We start from the raw sequence: 20599 nt of genomic DNA, 5'->3' as shown, positions 1-20599 counted from the left end.
AAAATTTGTTGTAACCAAGTCTTCCATATTTATTTCATCAGAAGTTGGTCACCCTAGTGTACAGTCCGAGTGATTTAAAACAAACAAGCTGCCTTGTTTCGTTACATGGATTCTGACCAGTCCGAAACAGTTGAGAATTTTGTGACTGAGTCACAACAGTGTAACTGTATCAGTCTGTACAAAGAAAATACTACATACATATAGATGTAATTACTATCAAATGATGTATTGCACAGAATGACTATATTTCAGGTGATAATTAGGGACTGAATTTTTAGACACTAAAAGTTAATATTCGGACTAGCTATAGTTACAAACGAGCAAGCAATATTCCCACTGTGGTACAAATAATACCACTGGGTTTGAAAGCAATAGCCAACTGTAGTGAAAGGCGCGAATTATGTTATCTGTGTATCTGACAAAGTCTGCACCATTTATTACAACTGTCTACAGCTTCTGCTGATGTAGGCAAATGTAACAATCAGTTACAAATTAGTAAGAGCACTTCAGCAGATTCATTCTCCATCCTCTCCGACTCAGCTATCCTTTATTAAGATTCCTGAGTGTTGTGAACAAGGCCTCAAAACGGTAATACGTTATAACCTACATCACATCCACTTAGCTACACTTGAGGTCATTTTTAATAATTAGTACCTATAAATCAGGTTCATGTTTGTAGTTTTTCTTGAGAAAGGTAAATGTGGTAGCTTCCCGTTGCTTTTCGCACACCACTCTCTTTTTCGCATCTTAAAAGATCCCAGGTGGTAAGGAGAGTGGATCTGACTAATTAGGCAAGGATTAAATATCAGTTCTATCAGGTTTTTGACCCAATCAAAGACCGGGAAATCCCAATTGAAATAAACTGATGGGGATCCTGAAGAAAATTGACGTGGACTGGAAAGAGAGGAGGCTGTTCAGTAACATTTATATGAAACAACGAGTCAAAGTCAGGATAGGAGAAGAAATGACAGAAGAAGTGAAATAGGGAGAGGAGTTCGACAAGGATGCCCTTCATCACCTACCCTGTTCAACATCTACTTGGAGGATTTAGCGAACTGTTTTCAGAACATGGGAGAAGTGATAGTAGGAGGAAGCAGAATAAAGCGTACAAGATTTTCTGATGATAAGGCGTTGTTAGCAGAAGAGGAGATGATACCAAGGGATATGCTACTGGTACTAGAGCTAAATGACAGCTGTGAGCAGTATGGAATGAAGATAAATGCCAACAAGACGAAGACCATGGTCATAGGAAGAAAAGTAAAGGAAGTAAACTTGCGATCTCTAAATGAGGCAGTAGAGCAAGTGGACAGCTTCAAATATTTGGGGTGTACTATAAGTAGTAATATGAGCTACTGCCAAGAAGTCAAAAGGAGAATAGCACTGGCCAAGGAAGCTTTTAATAGGAAAAGGAGCATCTTCTGCGGACCTCTGGAGAAAGAACTAAGGAAGAGACTAGCGAAGTGCTTTGTGTGGAGTGTAGCATTGTTTGGAGCAGAAACATGGACATTACGACAAAGTGAAGAGAAACGACTAGAAGCATTTGAAATGTGGATATGGAGAAGGATGGAACGTGTGAAATGGACAGACAGAATAAGAAACGAAGCTGTGTTGGAAAGAGTGGGTGAAAGAATGATGCTGTAACTGATCAGAAAGAAGAAAAGGAATTGGCTGGGTCACTGGTTGAGAAGAAACTGCCTTCTGAAGGATGCACTGGAAGGAATGGTGAACAGAAGAAGAGTTCGGGGTAGAAGAAGATATCAGATGATAGACGATATTAAGATATATGGATCATATGAGGAGATAAAGAGGAAGGCAGAAAATAGAAAAGACTGGAGAATGCTGGGTTTGCAGTGAAAGATCTGTCCTTGGGCAGAACACTATGAATGAATAAAATCAGGTCCCTTCTCAGAGGGGCAATTCCAGAAATGATGACCGATTTTAAGCCTTACACATTGTTTACCTAAACAATGTTTAAGTTCCATACGAATTTCCGTTGCTTAAACAATGTTAAGGCGGTGTTTAGATAGACATTGTTTAAGTTACGACGCCAGCTGAGATGAGGAAGTATAGAGTATTTTTCTTTAGACTCTTTGCTGATCAACAATGGAAATTCTTCATTAACATGGGAGCCAGATCCACCACTGTGGAGTAACAGCATGTCTGATCGTAAAATGAGCAGGAAGAATAAACTTGTATACTTGATTAGTCAAATGATTCTGCTAGTAAATACAAGGCTAATGAAATATACCCCTGAAATTATTTTCCTTCCTTCTGAAACATGAATTATAGTGTTGTTGGTCTTCCATTCATGAATTACTATTAGGTTTCTAGAAGGAGGATTTCCTGAACAGTAGTAAACAGAAACGAAGCCACTGCACTGTCATGAAGATGACACATACTTTCTCCACTACATGGGACATATATCTTTGCCAGTGTCGAGTTTACGAATTATTATTTCGACAGTGCTATCATCAGTACACACTGGAGGAAATATCAATTGCTTCTGAACCAAATCATGTCGCTTAGATGTTTCAATCATGGAAACTCTGCCTAAAATCTCATCGTGGAAGTTATAAATTCATAAAGCAGAAAAATAATTTAAAATATATGAAATTTCTTCAAACAAGGGAAAAGCATAACATTTTGACACAGATGCTTCTTTCCTCCCCTCACTGCCTGCTACTACCTATGCTGGTATACATGGATGTAAATACGATAGCAGAGCTCCATCGTTCAGCGACATTCCTATATGTTCTATGTTAATAGGTAAGTTTTACGAGTGAGGGAAGTGAGACAGTATGCGCTGGTATGAATACCGTCACTGGTTTCTATGGCCAGAAAACATACCATTAGTGAAAACTGACATACCATCACTAAAAATATCTGATCCGTAAAAATTTGTTTATACATTTCTTCACAGCAAAGAGTAAAGGCTGGTTCACAATAAACTGGAAACGAAAACGACAACAAAAACGAGAACGGAAATAATGTTAAAATGAATGTATTTAAATGTGAGCATTCACAACAGTTAATTGTGAATACTCACATTTAAATGCATTTATTTTAACAATATTTCGTTCTCGTTCTCGTTGTCGTTTTTGTTCCCGGTTTATTGTGAACCAGCCTTTAGCCTCTATCTGTTTGCTTCGTAAATCTAAACCACAACCTTCTGGAACTGTATTCAACGTGTATTTAGATCGAGTTCTATAATGTTGAGGTCACTGGTTTAGATATGCTTATTTGATAAGTCAATCCCTGACTTACAATGGTAGTATTTCAAGCATAGAAGGCTGTAGTCTGTAGCTTGTGGTGGCTACTATTACCAATTTAGTGACTGTCATTTTTGATGTTGTTGCACTTTTTGTAAATAATTAAGTAAGGCACTTTGAAGCTTTAACATTATTTTAAATAAGTCTCAATGAACATTGCAAAATAATCTAGTAAATAACTGAAATAACTTGAAATTATTTTATTAAGAAATTTAATGTGTTGCGTAAGCTTCAAAGATTCGCGTTACTGACTGTACCAAACAATTTATTGTATAGGCTACATAATGTATGTGTACGTATGTTGTAAGGGAGGGGTATGCCTTTTTTTTAATCGGTGTATACCAGGAGAAAATCTTGGGGTAGCATACCGCCTCTGGTTTTTTCCCCACTTCCTTTACTGGTTATCAACGATATTTTTATTCATAGTTTGTTTTCTCTGTCATTCAAAATACATTCTTATTTTACACAAAAAACATACAAGGTGAAAGTAATATAACTGTGCAGATTTTAACAGCTTATTCCTTGGATAAAATACAACAAAAAATTCTAATATCATATTAGTCCCAAATTAATACTTTTCTCAGAAAACAACAATTTTCCCTTAAATGTTAACACTGATTTACTCAATAAGTACTATCCGTACAATTCTGAATTTCAGTCTTATCATTAGAAAAACTGATAAGGAATGATTTATGCCACTGCAGTTTTTCAATAAAATGAACGGTTTTCTTGCAAACTAAATTTAAAGATTAACACACAATGTTATTTCCTGCCATTAGGAAGTCTAGCATCCCTACTGCTGAATACTAAAGGACAGAATGCGGCTATTTGGACATGAATTCACGTGTGCATTTTTTTTATTGGGTTATTTTACGACGCTGTATCAACATCTAGGTTATTTAGCGTCTGAATGATATGAAGGTGATAATGCCGGTGAAATGAGTCCGGGGTCCAGCACCGAAAGTTACCCAGCATTTGCTCGTATCGGGTTGAGGGAAAACTCCGGAAAAAACCTCAACCAGGTAACTTGCCCCAACCGGGATTCGAACCCGGGCCACCTGGTTTCGCAGCCAGACGCGCTGACCGTTACTCCACAGGTGTGGACACGTGTGTATTCGTAGGAGAGTTGGTAATGTTGCCAAACTATGCAGACTTTCAGCCTAATTTTCTAATTAACCATGCACTTAATTACAAAGTGCATAGTAGGCTTTTTATTTATTTTAATGTATTCTACTGCTTCTTTCAATCTGTAGAGTTATATCACTTCCACCCTGTATATTTTGTAATGTATTTACATTATTTTGTTCTACTTGGTTATTACAAAAATTAACTTGAGATGGTAGACTGACCTGACTCGAACTCTCTCTTGTTATTATCCAGGAAGTAATATGAGGAAAACACGACTGGCAGGACAGGAACCTGAGCTGCTATAGCAACGTGGAAAGCCCCTTTCTTAAAAGGTAGAATATTTCCAGTGTTATTCCTGGTTCCTTCTGGGAAAACCCACATCTTTATCTATAGACAAGCACGAAATGAAATTACATTACCAAAGAATATCTACACAAAATGAATAACTATTATGATCATATGTTGTTATATGCATAATATAAATTATACAGCTTTCTGATATCAAAAATTGTCTCTTTTAGTTAAATCTTTTAACAGCAAGTAGAATTAGATTAAATACTAATTCTAAACAGACTCCTGCAAATGTATTTCAGAAACACAATTTTTAATTACTTTAAGCAGCTCATTAAATTGCGTTAATTACATTGACTGTCCAATTTTGTTTTTACAACAAAAAATGGTTTATGGTCCCAAATATGAGCCACTGGAAATGTATTGAAGAACCACAAACTTTTCAAGGAACTGTAATTTTATTATAAATAATACAATAGCACAGAAAATATATTAACTATTGAAAATTTATAGATCTGAATGCTTTAATCTATGATTAAATAAACAGACTCTTTCTTTACGTTCATCAACTAAATTCATTAAAAATGATACAATATTTTTTTTATGTTTTTATAATGTTCACTAAGAAAATTAGTGAAAATTAAATATTAAGTTAATAACAAATACACATTAAAGAAATCACCAATGCCACATAACTTGTACACATAAGTATAAGCAGTTTATATTTGGACTCATAGACTGGTACCCAAACATTGGAGGACAGGAATTGTAATTATATTCTTTGAATAAGCATTAAACATGTGCCAGTGGACATAAAATGGGTAACATACCGGTATTTATTTTTACGAAAGATATCTTAGAGCAACAGTAACAAATATAAATGACACTCGGGAGGAAATTAAATGCAGAATAAGTATGGGAAATGCCTGTTATTATTCGGTTTAGAAGTTTGTCATCTAATCTGATGTCAAAAAAATCTGAAAGTTAGAATTTGTAAAACAGTTATATTACCGGTTGCTCTGAATGGTTGTGAAACTTGGACTCCCAGATTAAGGATGTTTGAAAATAAGGTTCTTAGGAAAATATTTGGGACTAAGAGGAATGAAGTTACAGGAGAATGGAGAAAGTTACACGACACAGAACTGCATGCATTGTATTCTTCATCTGACATAATTAGGAACATTAAACCCAGATGTTTGAGATGGGCAGGGCATGTAGCACGTATGGGCGAATCCAGAAATGTATATGGAGTGTTAGTTGCGAGACCGGAGGGAAAAAGACCTTTGGGGAAACCGAGACGTAGATAGGAGGATAATATTAAAATGGATTTGAGGGAGATGGGATATGATAGAGACTGGATTAATCTTGCACAGGATAGGGACCGATGGCGGGCTTATATGAGGACGGCAATGAACCTGCGGGTTCCTTAAAGGGATTTGTAATTAAGTTGTAAGTATGTTTCCAAATATGTTAATATATTCATACATCAATTTCAGGAGTGGTTCGTCATAATGGCGCGAAGTTGCGAGCTCCATAGAAAATTTAAGGCATTCAAATTAATATTAATCTCATGAATTTTAAAACCATTTTACAAAAAATGTATGAAAATGCAATATATTTTTAAATTAGATAGTACAGAATTAATGTTCTTAGCATGCGCGTACCTGGGTATGGCTGAAGTAGCATCAAATGAAGTCTTTAGACTTCTTGAAAAGAGAAAGGACAAGGTTAGGGAAACTTGTACAGGTGTTGTATGGGTCTGCAGTACATGTGTTTCCGTGTCTTTTGTCATGCAGCAGTACTCCGAGTATTCTGTAGTGTAAAGCATATGTGTTCTTCAATACAGTTTTTATGTGATTTGTAATAGTAATCTTCACCACTAGTATAGTAATTGCTAATATTAGAATTGTGATTTTAATTAGTTCTATGAATGAAGTGAAAATAGATTTTAGTAGGCAGCTTTTTTAATTGTAAATATTTATGTATGTTTTGTGATGTCCGTGTGTTTATGATTATGTGAAAACACATATTGATGAGGTCATCGCTAATATGACACAATATCAGATTTGGGAGAGTTTAAATTATAATGTTATAATACCGTATTTTTACATGTTGCACGCATTAAACACCTTGCAGGGGGGGGGGGGGGAGTGGTTAGATTTACTACACTAATAACTCTTATCTATATTGTAAGTTTAAGTGCCATTCTTCCTTGAGGTACAAATGTACTATAACGATAATTTAACCAACAAAACGCATATTTTAGAAAATCAGATTATCTTAAAATGTAAAAAGTTTTTGACACCTTCTCTTTCCAAAAATTTCGTGCACTGGTAAGAAAATTAAATAATTATAGCAAATTCATGGTTTTGATAACTGAATGGCGCTAGTGGGTACCCCTCCACAAGAAAATTCACATATTTTATTTTTTCACAACTGATTGAAACCTGTTCATTTTCGTGTATGTCATTTCTCTGCTGTGGAATAACGTTCATACAAAATTATACGAATTTTGGTTAATAACATGCAATGTAACAGAAGGGTTTTGGGTTTATTCTCATGATTTTTTTCTGGGTTCAGTTTTTAGATATTGAACATGTAGCATTTAGCAGTTCTTGACAGTACACAAAGTTTGATGAAAATTGTTTAATGTTGTTGTTGTTTTCTAATGCCAAGCGTTTGACAATAAAGTCATTTGACCTCTTGCACTCCAATATTTTTCAAAGATATTATCATGACCAGCCAGTGAAGCACAGATTTTGAGGTGTTCCGAATCCATTTCTTGGTTTGAGTTGCACAATGGACAGTTAGGGGACTGATATATTCCAATTCTATGCAGGTGTTTGGCCAAACAATCATGGCCTGTTGCCAATCTAAATGCAGCTACAGACGATTTTCGTGGTAAATCGGGAATTAACTGTGGATTTTGATGCAGGGAGTTCCATTTTTTCCCTTGGGATTGAGTTATCAAATTTTGTTTGTTGAAGTCTAAGTATGTAGATTTAATAAATCTCTTCACAGAGTAATACGTAGATTTAGTAACAGGTCTGTAAGTAGCAGTGCTGCCCTTCTTTGCTAAAGTATCCGCATTCTCGTTTCCCAGGATTCCACAATGGGATGGTATCAATTGGAATACAATTCTTTTATTGAGTGATATTGAGAGAGCATTTTAGTTATTTCTGCTGTTTGAGATGAAGGTGTGTGTTTAGAGACGATTGATAGAATAGCTGCTTTGGAGTCTGACAATATAACTGCATTCCTAAATTTATTGATGTGGCATAGAAGATTCCTGAGACTTTCACTTATTGCAATGATTTCACCATCAAAACTTGTTGTTCCATATCCAAGAGATCTATAAAATGAGAAGAGACAGCACGTAACACCTGCACCGGCACCTTGTTCTCTGGAGATCAAGGATCCGTCGGTGTATAAATGAAGCCAGTTCTGTGGAGGGTACCTAATATTAATTGTCTCTAAAGACAATTGTTTCAGTATTTCAGTGTTTACTTCTGATTTCAGTATTTCTTCTGTTAAATTTAGATTATATTCTATATTTAACAGAGTTAAAGGGTTTGATTTAATTTGTAAGTTTTCTTTTAAATTCGGGATATTGATTTTCTGTTTTAATTCTTGAACAATGGATATGAAACTTTTTTGAGTTTTCAATCTACAGAGCGGACTGTATGAATACCAATTGTTTCCTGGTAATCTGATACGTTTTTCATATTGAATCAGTGCTTTTTCTTCTATTGTCATTTTGATGCTGTTAATATTAGTGAGGAATCTCATAGAATCTATTGGCGTTGTTTTGATTCCACCAGTAATGAGTCTGAGAGCTTGGTTTTGAACATATTGTTTAATGCACACAGAAAGCTCGTCTATTTTTCAGAAACCAGCCTAGTAGTGACAAAAAAAAACTTCACGTACAACACACAAAATCACATTTCTTCTGTGAATAAAGGCAAAGGTTTATTTACAATAGAATTAACACTACCATTTGTCTATTGTTTACCAAACGGATGTGTTCTTTAAGTGCTAGTGTGTATTACTATCCACTGCACTCTGTCAAACAGGGTCATCAAATTGTCCAGTATCAGATGTATTATAAAAAAAGTATCAGATTAGACTACTGAAATCTACTGTGCAAAGGACATTAGAAGGCTAATGTAACAAAAATGTGTCTGATTCATGAACCCACCACAGTTAACATGTGAAACAGTTAACAGTAATTAGACCAACAGCTACCTGAGTGTTCATCTATCTGATAGACAACAGATTCCAGAAGCAGTACTATAACTTTTCGAAGGCTACATTTCTTTCAGGGGTACAAATCAATTTGCCTAATTTGAAAACTGTACTCAAGTACAACCACTAGAGCAGCATTTCCCAAAGTATGGGTTGTGTAAGGGATGAGAGGGGTCGCGAGATGATTTACAAAATAAGTCAAAAAGTTTCTTATTAACATTTATTTTGTATTTAGAAACATAAACATAAAACAATATTAAACATAAGAAAAAAATGTTTCAGTAGTTATAAAGTAAAAAATAATCAATGCGATTAATGTGCCTGTTAATCAGAAAGCAGCTTCTCAAATCTGGACTCAGCATTCCTTACACACATACATAATATCATTTTAAAGTTCAAGGTAAATTCTCACGTCATTTTGCATAAATACAAGGTTACAAATATTTAAAAATTTAAGAATTGCGTAATTTTGCAAGCTTGAGATATTCTTGAATTTTTTTTATCCAAAATTGGTTTATGCTTTGCGAAAAAAAGTATAATTTAAACATTCTATTTCTAGGTATATGTTTAAATGAGATTTTCCTTCATAGTTTCTGGAATTTCAATCAGTTGAACGCAACTGCCTAAAAGCAGATTCATCATCTTTGTAACAGTCGTAATTGTTTTGAGTTTTCTTCCAGAATGTACTCAAAAAGTTGTTGAATAAAATTGTAGAAACTTGGTTGCATGTTTGCAAAAACACAGTACTTCCCTATCATATGTAGCGAAATTTTCTATGACCTTTTTAATACACTGGAATGAATCAAATATATTTTTGTCAAATGATATTGACCAGAAATCAAGTTTCTTTTTAAACCCGTTAATTTTATCTCTGGTTTTAACCTGTTAATTTTATCTCTGGTTTAAACCCGTTAATTTTATCTCTGGCTGGTATAATGTTAACATCTTGGCCTTGCAAACTATTATTCAAAACGTATTCAGTCCATTTTTATGAAAGGACTGGGCTAATAGTTTTTTATTCATCGGTCTAAGACAAACTTTTAGACAAGGACTGGTGTTGTTTTGGAAGAAATGAAGCTTAAAAGAAGCTTAAAATATGATAGAAATCTAAAAAAAAAAAAATCATATTATGCACAAATAATAAAAATGGCCAAATGGACTGAATGAGTTTTGGGATCACATTCTTCATTGGAAAATAGGTTTATATATAATCCGATTTCTCGGCTTGTATATTAGAAGTGGTAGATTAAAAGTTCTGTTCTTAACTGTAAAACTCTTTTCAACACGTTACCCCAAGAAAGCCATCTTCCATATGATGAGTATTTTCATATAACGAACCCATAGCTTACTGAAAATACGAGTTTCCAATGCCCTTTCTTTGATGGAATTTACCACTTTGTATTGAACTATTACCACAGTGCCACGGTGGTAATGGTTTGAAGTACTAGAAATGATGTTTACCTAATATTTCGTGTAATTGTTGCACGATATATAATTTAGTTTGGTAATACTTTGAGTGATATCCACTGATTTTGAGTAAAATTATCATTATTTTCGGTTTTACAAGGATTTATATTTTCTGAACAGAGTTTAGTACCAGTAAGGTGGGGTGGAAGGGTCACAAAAGAAAGTCTCGCCCAAAAGAGGATCATGCCTTCAGAAAGTTTGGGAACCACTGCACTAGAGGAATGGAGTGAAAATTTCAAGTGTTTGCTTAAACAGTTTCTGTATGTCAATAAGGTCTGTTACAGAAAATCTGGCAATAACATTTATAACACAGGGTCTTATTTTTACACAACAAATATTTCACAAGCAGGACTAGCCTTGGGATGATCAAGCAGAATGTCCGCAGAGGTGTGTCAAAGACGAATGAATGAATGAATGAATGAATGAATGAATGAATGAATGAATGAATGAATGAATGAATGAATGAATGAATGAAAACCCCTTTTAAGAGTTTCTTCGGTATAAGCAATCATTAATGTATATTATTAGAGACACGAACATATTGCAATTGCAATAAACAGGATAAAAAATAAGAAGCATGCTTTTTGCTCCTTTTAAAGTTTTCTTTACATTTCATTACAATTGCAACCCTTTGAAGCCAGTTTCATTATTGCGATTTAATGGATATTACAGTGATAAATTATATTTTCAGTGAAATACGAGCGATTTTGAAGAATGTATAATCATTTTTTAATTTCAATTCGAATAAATTATCAGATTTTGTTTCATTCTTCAGGACATGTCTGGGAACTACGTTTTTTTTTTGTGGAATCTGGCACACAGTGAACTGCGCATATATCATATTGATCTTTGCTTTCGTCTGCTAGAGAGCACATGGGCCAGAACATATAACTCTAATATTCTCTGAAATGGACAAGATATTGTTCCTGGGCAGGTGCGAAGGGAGGCACCAGCTGCTCGTAACATTTCGATATTTGATTTCTAAATTACAATAATTACCGATTGCAGTTCAATTTAAACACGAACGTTCATTCTGTGTTTATACTGTTACAGCAAAATGGGTCGCCCTCAATATTAATTATGCAATTTTTTTTTCCACAGTTTCACGGTTTTTTATTTATTTATTTATTTATTTTAGTTTTTTACATAACAAACTGCAGTTATTTAAATTTTGATCAGGTTATGTCCATTACCATTTTATATTATAGATCTACATCTTATTTTCCTTTGCCCTTTTCAAATAGATAAAATAACGAAACAGGTTTTAGCTAATACACGCTAGTAAAAAAAGTTGGAACAGTTTTTTTCAAACTGTTTCACAATTGAAACTGTTTAGTATCGAAACAGTTTCGTGAAATAACCTGTTTCAACTGTTCCAAAGAGTGTTACACTGCTCCAGTGATCACTTCAACATTCCACATGGTTCCAAGAGATAAACAGTTCAATTTTTAAATAGTTTTCCTCTTCTTTGCTGTCTGCAAAGGCCACGTGTAGCACTATCATCGACCTCCAATCGAAAGTAGATATAATATCTATGTTTCACGTGGTCTCCGTGCAATAGTAGCCTATGTAGGACCGCGCAATTTAATTGTACGAATTAAATTCACTAATAAATCAGATATTAATTATTACCTGCCCATTGATGGAAAATATGTTTATGGTGCCCTAATACAGTGTTAATTATTAATATACAGTGAAAAATATCATCGGCTAACGTCTTACCGTTATTAAACTCTCTTAGGGTTATATGCGTTGAATCATTTTGAATTGCAATTATTTACTGTACTTTTAACAGTAACCTACGAAAAATTACTTTCGCCGTCATAACACACTGAACAGCTGATTTAAAGACGATTCAAGGGCTTTGAAACATGTTCCTGAAGCAGATGAGAAGTTGAAACAGTTGGAACAGTTTGGCACTGACGTTGTAAACATATTCTTATGAAACAGTTTCTTTGAAACTGTTATTTTGGAACAGCTTCGTTCATGAAGCAGTTACAGTCGAAACTGTTTCTTAAAAAGAACAGTTTATTCCATCTCAAATACACGCTATTTCTTCAAATAATAAATAATCTGTGCTATAAAATGCTATTTTTAAAAACATTTTGCTACAAATACAAAAGAAAATAAATCTATAATTTCACACCTCTACGTATTATCAACAATAAATAAGATATGTATTATTGGCGGTTCTTCTAGTTTGTGCATTACTGTACCAACTGCTGGTTGCCTATGTGTAGGGCCACCTAGTAGAGTTTAAACTCTAATAGAGTCCAGAGAAAATCAGGAAATTATTATATCACCGAGAATGAGTGTTCATGTAATTTAAAGATTCAAAACTTGATAATGTATACAGCATTGTGTAATATAACACATTTCTCCTATGTCCCAATAGTGCGTTGCATTGGAGTACCAGTAACCAAATCCCACTTAAAGCCACAGACACATCACCTCTTGTTATGAGAACTGACCACCACCAACAGAGAGGAAAAAATTAACATAATCAAGTAAGCCAGAGCCCCAACATTGCTGCAATAAAGGCATAATAAAATAATTTACCGCAGTGTTCCATGACACATGGCTCACTCTGCTGCTTGGCTCTGGAAAACAAAATTAATGTGTGTTAACATGTAACTAAGAAAAAAAAGCTGTGTTGGAAAGAGTGGCTGAAGAAAGAATGATGCTGAAACTGATCAGGAAGAGAAAAAGGAATTGGTTGGGTCACTGGCTGAAAAGAAATTGCATACTGAAGGATTGGTGAACGGGAGAAGAGTTCGAGGCAGAAGAAGATATCAGCTGATAGACGACATTAAGATATATGGATCATATGCGGAGACAAAGAGGATGGCAGAAAATAAGAAAGATTGGAGAATGCTGGGTTTGCAGTGAAAGACCTGCTCTTGTGCAGAAAACTATGAACGAATGAACATGTAACTGTCATTTTTCTTTACAAATAAATTAAATATATGCAGTCTATTTCCTCATCTTATAGGTTATAAAAACGTAAAAGCACCATCAACAATAACAAGATAAAAATATTAATCTGGTTTAAGGAAATGAATAGAAAAATTAGCAATTCCTTCTTCAGACTACAACTTATTTATCTTCATGATCATATTATAAATTTTAAGAGTTAATTATTATAACCTACTTACAGTTTAAGACATCTGCTATCTATGTTGAAAACAAATTAAAATTAACAAGCACATAAGTATTTGTTAAAATCATGTACCTTCTTCTCTTTTATAAGGGTTGTTGCTTTGTTAATAGTGGCACGGGCTTTATCAGAGTTCAGTCGATCTATAAATATGAGTCCACACAGCCAAGCTGCCAAGCCGAAGGGCCATGCATAAAACAACTCCTTTTTTGCAACCACTGTGCACTTGTCCATAACAGGCCAAATGTCAAACATTCCTGAAAAAAAAAAAGAAAAAAAAAAATGAAAATTAAGAACTTTATTATTTACAACTATGACAATTCTACTACACAATATACAAAACAATTATTTCCTTGAACAAAACTGTACTATTATTTTACTACAAACTTACTTCTAAACAAATTTTTCGTGACTTTTCAACAGTCTAGTCCTATACACAAGGGTCATTAAAAGAGTCTGATAAGAGCTCTCACAGATGACATATTCCCCCTCTTGTTCGAATTTTCTGCCAGAGTCGCAGCAGCAGACCACAGCTTTATCAGGCAGCCATGAGATGGCTCGTATGTTGCGTCAGATCCTCGAAATATCAGTTGTAGGAGGGCTGCTTGCACGGAAACATGGTCAAATGTGGTTTTTGCGTCTGAAGGGCACCTCACCAGCAGAAATTCATTGTCAACTTTCTGAGGTATATGATGCGAAACAGTGCTTCCAATGGGAGGTACTGGATACTCCTTACAGCCCTGACTTGGTATACAGTGATTTCCATCTCTTCGGATCTTGGAGAAGCACCTGGTTGGTAAGTGTTCATTAAGCCGTCATGATGTGGCATCAGGAAATTTATGCATATTTCTTCTATGCTGGCATCGATCCTTGTTTTGACAAGTGTTTGGACAAGCACATGTGACTACATTGAAAAGTAATGTGTACTGTGTCCTACCATATACGAGTATATCTGTCTGTGAAATAAAGTTTGTCCATGAGAGCTCTTGTTACCTTACTTTTTGAAGCACCCTTGTATATTAAATGTGTATGAATGCATGTATGTATGAAAAAACTAAATTTATGGACACAAATTGCTAGGATTTCTATATAAGAGTTTTGGAGGATCAATGGAAATTTCTTAAAATGATGTCAAGAACAGACAGTATTTCAAACAGTTGCTATGATAAAACTTATTGTCCATATTATGAAGACTGTTAATTTCAAGCTTCTATCAATGTTAATATTAGTTTTGATTTGCAATTCCAGGCCATGGATTCACACTGCAAGAATGTGCCAGCAAATGACATGCAGTTCATGAAACAAATGTCCAAACTTAGGTATCACTTCAAAAAATCCTATAATGGTTTCAGAATAATAAGGCATATGGCCTACGCAAATTGAATGTTAGCAGCAGTACGATGTTGTCACACAGTGCACGAGACGTGGAAGACAGAGATAACAGATAAGGACAGAAACTATCGCTGCAGTGAGCGGCGGACCAAGACCTGTTCCTTCTTTGTGTGTAATGTTTAAATATAATTACTCTTACTGAAGTAATTTTCATCCCAAATTTTATTACTTCTTCGCTTCACAGATCAGTAGATCTTGGAGTCACTAACTTACGAAAAAAAAGTGACATATAAAGAAATTTACTATGCTAATGTCAGACAAAGAATGTCTTAATTTTTAAAAAAGAATGCTGCATATTGTATTGCACTATCTGACATGTGAAAATTCTCTCCAGAAAAAATTGAGGGCAAGAAAATTTACCCAAATGTTCAGGACTTCCTTGTACAGCAATGCTGAATTTATTATTGTTTATTTCTCCAGAGGAAAGATGAGGTAAAATTTGTTTGTAGGGACAGCCTATGAACCTAGCGATAATAAAATGTAAACATATGTGTAGAAACGTAATTTAGTATTGATATTGAAGTTGAAAAGTATTTTATTTTTCCTCTAGTAAATGAAGCCTATATAATTTAATTTAATTCTCTAACTTACACCTACCTAGGAGTCCAGGGTTCTATGGTACGAATCTGGCTGCAACGTAATGTAAACATATGTGTTCATAATTCAGTAATCATACTGAAACTGTACGTTATTTTATTTTTCTCTGTTAAACTAAGTCTAATTTAATTTTATTCTCTAACTTTTACGAATCTAGAGGTCCTGGGTTCTATAAGAATATGAGCATATTATTTATTTATACATCTGCCTGTCATAACAAGTGACCATATAGGTCCGGAACACAATTAAAAAAAATGCATATTATGGAACAGAGAGAAAAAAATCAATACAGTAGGTAGCAATCATAGTACAATATGCAATTTAGAAAGTTAAAAAAAAAAATTAAACATTATATTATATAAATGATTATGTAAAATGCCTATGGACTGCTCTAAAATATTCATATGTAGGCCTAATTCAGTACTCATATTGAAATTGAATATTACTTTCTAGTTTTGCTTTAAAGATGTATTTATATATGGGTCATCTGCAAAATTTGCATAACAAATGGACGATTGAGAACGTCTAAATTAAAGTACTATTTAGTGCATATTCTGCATGTATTATTATAGTACAATGTCTCTGCCATAGTAATCAGCCACTGTACACTCACCTTGCTTTACAGCATTCTGTACAAGTATCACTGACGGCACAGCTAAAGGGCAGGTGTGTTACAGGACAAGACAATGGATCTTTTATAGAAACAGAATTCCTTTATTTTTTATATCAGATATTCTTTAAACAGTGCATAGGTCTTAGAATAGTAACATAACTAACTTCAGATCAAAAATGAACAAATATTTTAAATATCTTAATATCAGATATGTTATCTAATACAAAGATAATAACTTCTTCAGTAACTAACAGAAAACCATTCTTTCAGTAACAATTATCTTAGTAGATTGCCCTTAAGCCTAAGATATTTGAGCCTTAGTTTCTTTAATGATAGATAATTTGAAAAAATTAAGGCACTGTTTTGAATGATGTAACAGACATGACACGGAGTAACAGATCTGACAGGTAACAGACATGACAAACATAAGCATGTGCTAACCAAAACTTCTTTTGCTTAAAAATTTTCAAAATAGCAACTTAACTCCTGCACATGTGTACTATTATGTCCTCTTTATCTTGACACTCTATATGTTGTTATTTGTGGAAAACACAACATAAACTGATCTGACAGAGTAAAAATGCACGCTTAGACTAAAACACAAAGCAAGAGTATGACACACAAACTCGACAAATCAAAATGGGTGAACATAGCAGTACAATCAAGATGGCTCTTTGTGCATCATCCTGGCTTGTGCTGACATCTGTGGGATTTCTTTTTCAACTCTGTATCCATAGGAACAGAATGGTGTAACAGATCTGACTGATTTACTGGACCAGGGTAATTATGCAATTGTATTTAAGGAAATATAAACTCAGACATAAATAAAGAAGTTCTGATAATATCAAATGTTTCTTTACTTTTTCTCTCGATTACATTATTAAACAAACCTTTATCTGGACATAATCATGCTCCATTTTAAATACACTACGTGCCAAAATACACAGTATTGGAACACTATGTTACTGCTATTTCTTGTTGTTAGTTATCGGGATGATAATATAAATGTTCAAAATGTGTTCCATTGCACTGTAGACAGTGTTCATAACGATCACACAGATTTTGAAACATATTATGGAACATAGGTAGCTGCAGAGTCCTGAAAAACGAGACGATCTTCCGACGTAATGCAGACACAGTTGTGAGTGGATCATTACAGTTGAAAATGTTCTCCTTTAACATTCCCCACACGTAAGCATCAGGTGGTGTAAGATCGGGGGAAAGTGATGGGTAGGGGAACTCAGTCCCACGGGAAATGATTCATCCTGGAAAGGTTTCTTGCAGCATAGCCAGAGACTGTCGAGCGGTGTGGCAAGTCACCCTGTCTTGTTGGAACCACTGTCTATTCATCTGAATGTTTCCAGCACAACAAAACTTTCTTAGATCCTGAATAGATGGCCTGACTACCATGTTCCTATAACGTTCCTCAATGAAAAATGGACCTAGCACACCGTTTCCTGACACTGCACACCAAACCATCACATGCATACTATGTAGTGGTTTCTGAACAATAACGCCTGACCTCTCGAAACCAAGAAAGCTAGTTGTTTGGCGACTTATAAAACTGTCCAAATGAATGTGACTTTCGTCGGAGAACCACACGTTGAGCACAAAATCTGGATCCTCGTACACCATGGCCAAAAATCTTGCACAATATTCAATTCTGACATGCCTATCTTGCTCCGTCAATCGTTGTCCAACCTGTATTCAGTATGGGAATCCACCTAAATCTTTAAACAATCGTCGAAGTGACGTATTGCTGATGTTTAATTTCAGGGATGTTCATCAAAGACTTCGCTTTGGTGACTGCAACACCTGACACGTCCATGACTGTCACCTCCCACAAATCCATTTTAATATTATCTTACCATCTATGTTTCGGCCTCCCCAAAGGTCTTTTCCCCTCCGGCCTCTTCAACTAACACTCTATATGCATTTCTGGATTCGCCCATACGTACTACATGCACTGCCCATCTCAAACGTCTGGATTTTATGTTCCTAATTATGTCAGGTGAAGTATACAATGCGTGCCGCTCTGCGTTATGTAACTTTCTCCATTCTCCTGTAACTTCATCCCTCTTAGCCCCAAATATTTTCCTAAGAACCTTATTCTCAAACACCCTTAATCTCTGTTCCTCCCTCAAAGTGAGAGTCCAAGTTTCACAACCATACAGAACAACCGGTAATATAACTGTTTTATAAATTCTAACTTTCAGACTTTTTGACAGCAGACTAGATGACAAAAGCTTCTCAACCGAATAATAACAGGTATTTCCCATATTTATTCTGCGTTTAATTTCCTCCTGACTGTCATTTATATTTGTTACTGTTGCTCCAAGATATTTGAATTTTTCCACCTCTCCGAAGGATAAATCTCCAATTTTTATAGTTCCATTTCATACAATATTCTCGTCACGAGACAATCATAAACTTAGTCTTTTCGGGATTTACTTCCAACCCTATCGCTTGAATTTCCGCGTTTTCCCTAATCGTTTGTGGATTTTCTCCTAACATATTCACGTCATCTGCATAGACAAGAACCTGATGTAACCAGTTCAATTCCAGACCTATTCTAAGGATATGTAATATTATTAACACCAATTGAATATTTGTATTGCAATCTTATTATGTATAGGTCTACTGTTGTAAGTGCCACAATGGTGCCTCCATCTTACTTGAACTGAAAATAGAAAGACGTAACATAAAAGAAAATTGTAGTCATTACACTGCACGCGTTCTGGTTTACCGACATTTTAAGAGATTGCCCATAACCTCGATTTCACATCAATGTTCTTCTAACTGCACCAGTCTCAACATTTAAAGATTAAATCAAATTACAAAAACTTCGAACATATTTGGTAACAACATGCATTAATTCTCCATAAAAGCTTCACAAAAGAAGACACAATCTTTTTTGGTTTCACTGACTTCTATGAGATGTTTGCGGCCATAAATACTTTCAACATAAAAATCGTTTGATGTTTACCTGTATATTCTAATGCACTGCTGTAGAGCTCATACTTAATGCAAATATAACACTCGAAAGGTCCAGGAAGCAATACTAAGGAAACTCATTTTCCCAGCAATTCGTCCTGGACCTCGTTACAGTTACAACAGTGCATTAAAATATACAATTATCAAACGGTTAGCCTATGTTGAAAATATTTGTGGCTGCAAACTGAAGCCACGTGTTTAACATTAACAGAAGCCAGTAAAGCAAAGTTCGAAAATTCTGTCTGCTTTGGTGCAGCTTTTCTGGAGAATTACCTTTATTTTCTTAGAATACAAACTTAGTGCCATTGATTAAGTACCTAAAATATCCAGTGAACTCTGATGATTGGCCACAATAATGCATGCTTGTTCTTTCTCCAGGTACTCTTGTCCTCGAAGCTCCCACTTTAGTCCAACAAGTCCTGAAATGTGGCGGCAGAGTGCTGAAGCTAGACTGTAACCGTAACAGGTCATGTTTATAAATTAGTAGCTCCAAGCAATTTTTTAAAGTAAAAGCCAGCTACAGATTAACATTCATGTTTGTTTATCTACAAACTCATCACGTCTTAATATGAAGTGACAAAACGAAATGAAATTAAAAAGAGTATAGCTACAAATAAACATTTTAAGACAAGAAATGCAGAACTTCAATTACGTACAGTAGATTCTTCACGTCTTTCGGCCGGCACATCATAATTGGAATTACCACCACAGCTGTTGTCATTACAATTCCATAATAAATAAAAAACTTGAAATAGTATCTAAAAGCTCTACTAGTTTCATAAAGGAATGGCAATATTAATATAAATGCAACTAAAACCAATTCCAAAGAACTGGGTGTCATTTTAAACTGTAATGCAGACGACAATGCCAGAAGACTCAACGATTCAACTTTGACAGTTCGATAAATGTAATTCGATTAAATGCGATATTGTGCGTATTGTTTTATGTATCGACTATCGAAAAATGTTGATTCCATTGATTGGAACTTCCATTCACTAGATGGCACTGCAGTTGAAAGAGAAACCAAAGCGTTGCGAGAAACCACAGGCCGTAAGGCAGACCACGTGACTCGCTTAACAGCTGATCGCGAAGGGCGGTCTTTCAACCATATCAATTAGTTGCAGTACATGAAAAATAACATATATTTCTCTGAAATGCAGTGTAATCGCGTCAGTAAAATTTTAAACAGTGATTGTGAGACACTTGAGACACAATTCACTTGCAACGTAAGGTATATTATTTTTGGTGTGAAAATTACGTTGTTGCAGGCAAAGTTCGTATGTGTAATACCTGCCTTTATTTCGATTAAATATTGCGCCCTTATGTGGTTAAGTAAATTTTTGGTGTTATAAACAGTAAATATTTGTAATAAATAATAAACACGTGAAAGTGAAACATTGGCTGGCATGTAAAGTAAGTTGTGATTAGGCCTAAGTGCAGCATTAC

At 34.8% G+C, this 20599-nt stretch overlaps 1 protein-coding gene across 1 annotated transcript in view; it reads right to left on the bottom strand.

The window, feature by feature from the left end:
• The window catches only part of Agpat1 (1-Acylglycerol-3-phosphate O-acyltransferase 1), a 45800-nt gene extending 25749 nt beyond the window's left edge, over positions 1-20051 (bottom strand). The window contains exons 1-4 of the mRNA XM_069841682.1: positions 19810-20051; positions 19471-19604; positions 13633-13814; positions 4619-4784 (exon numbers count right to left, since the gene is read on the bottom strand). Coding sequence (XP_069697783.1) covers positions 4619-4784; positions 13633-13814; positions 19471-19604; positions 19810-19994 — 667 coding nt within the window. The 5' untranslated portion in view covers positions 19995-20051. The remainder of the gene's footprint in view (positions 1-4618; positions 4785-13632; positions 13815-19470; positions 19605-19809) is intronic.
• Positions 20052-20599: the final 548 nt, after the last annotated feature.

Source organism: Periplaneta americana, chromosome 12 (genome assembly GCF_040183065.1).
Source record: "Periplaneta americana isolate PAMFEO1 chromosome 12, P.americana_PAMFEO1_priV1, whole genome shotgun sequence".
In the NCBI taxonomy this organism is placed as follows: Eukaryota; Metazoa; Arthropoda; class Insecta; order Blattodea; family Blattidae; genus Periplaneta; species Periplaneta americana.
The sequence above is the reverse complement of the archived record's forward strand: the minus strand, read 5'-3'. Positions and strand labels throughout refer to the sequence as shown.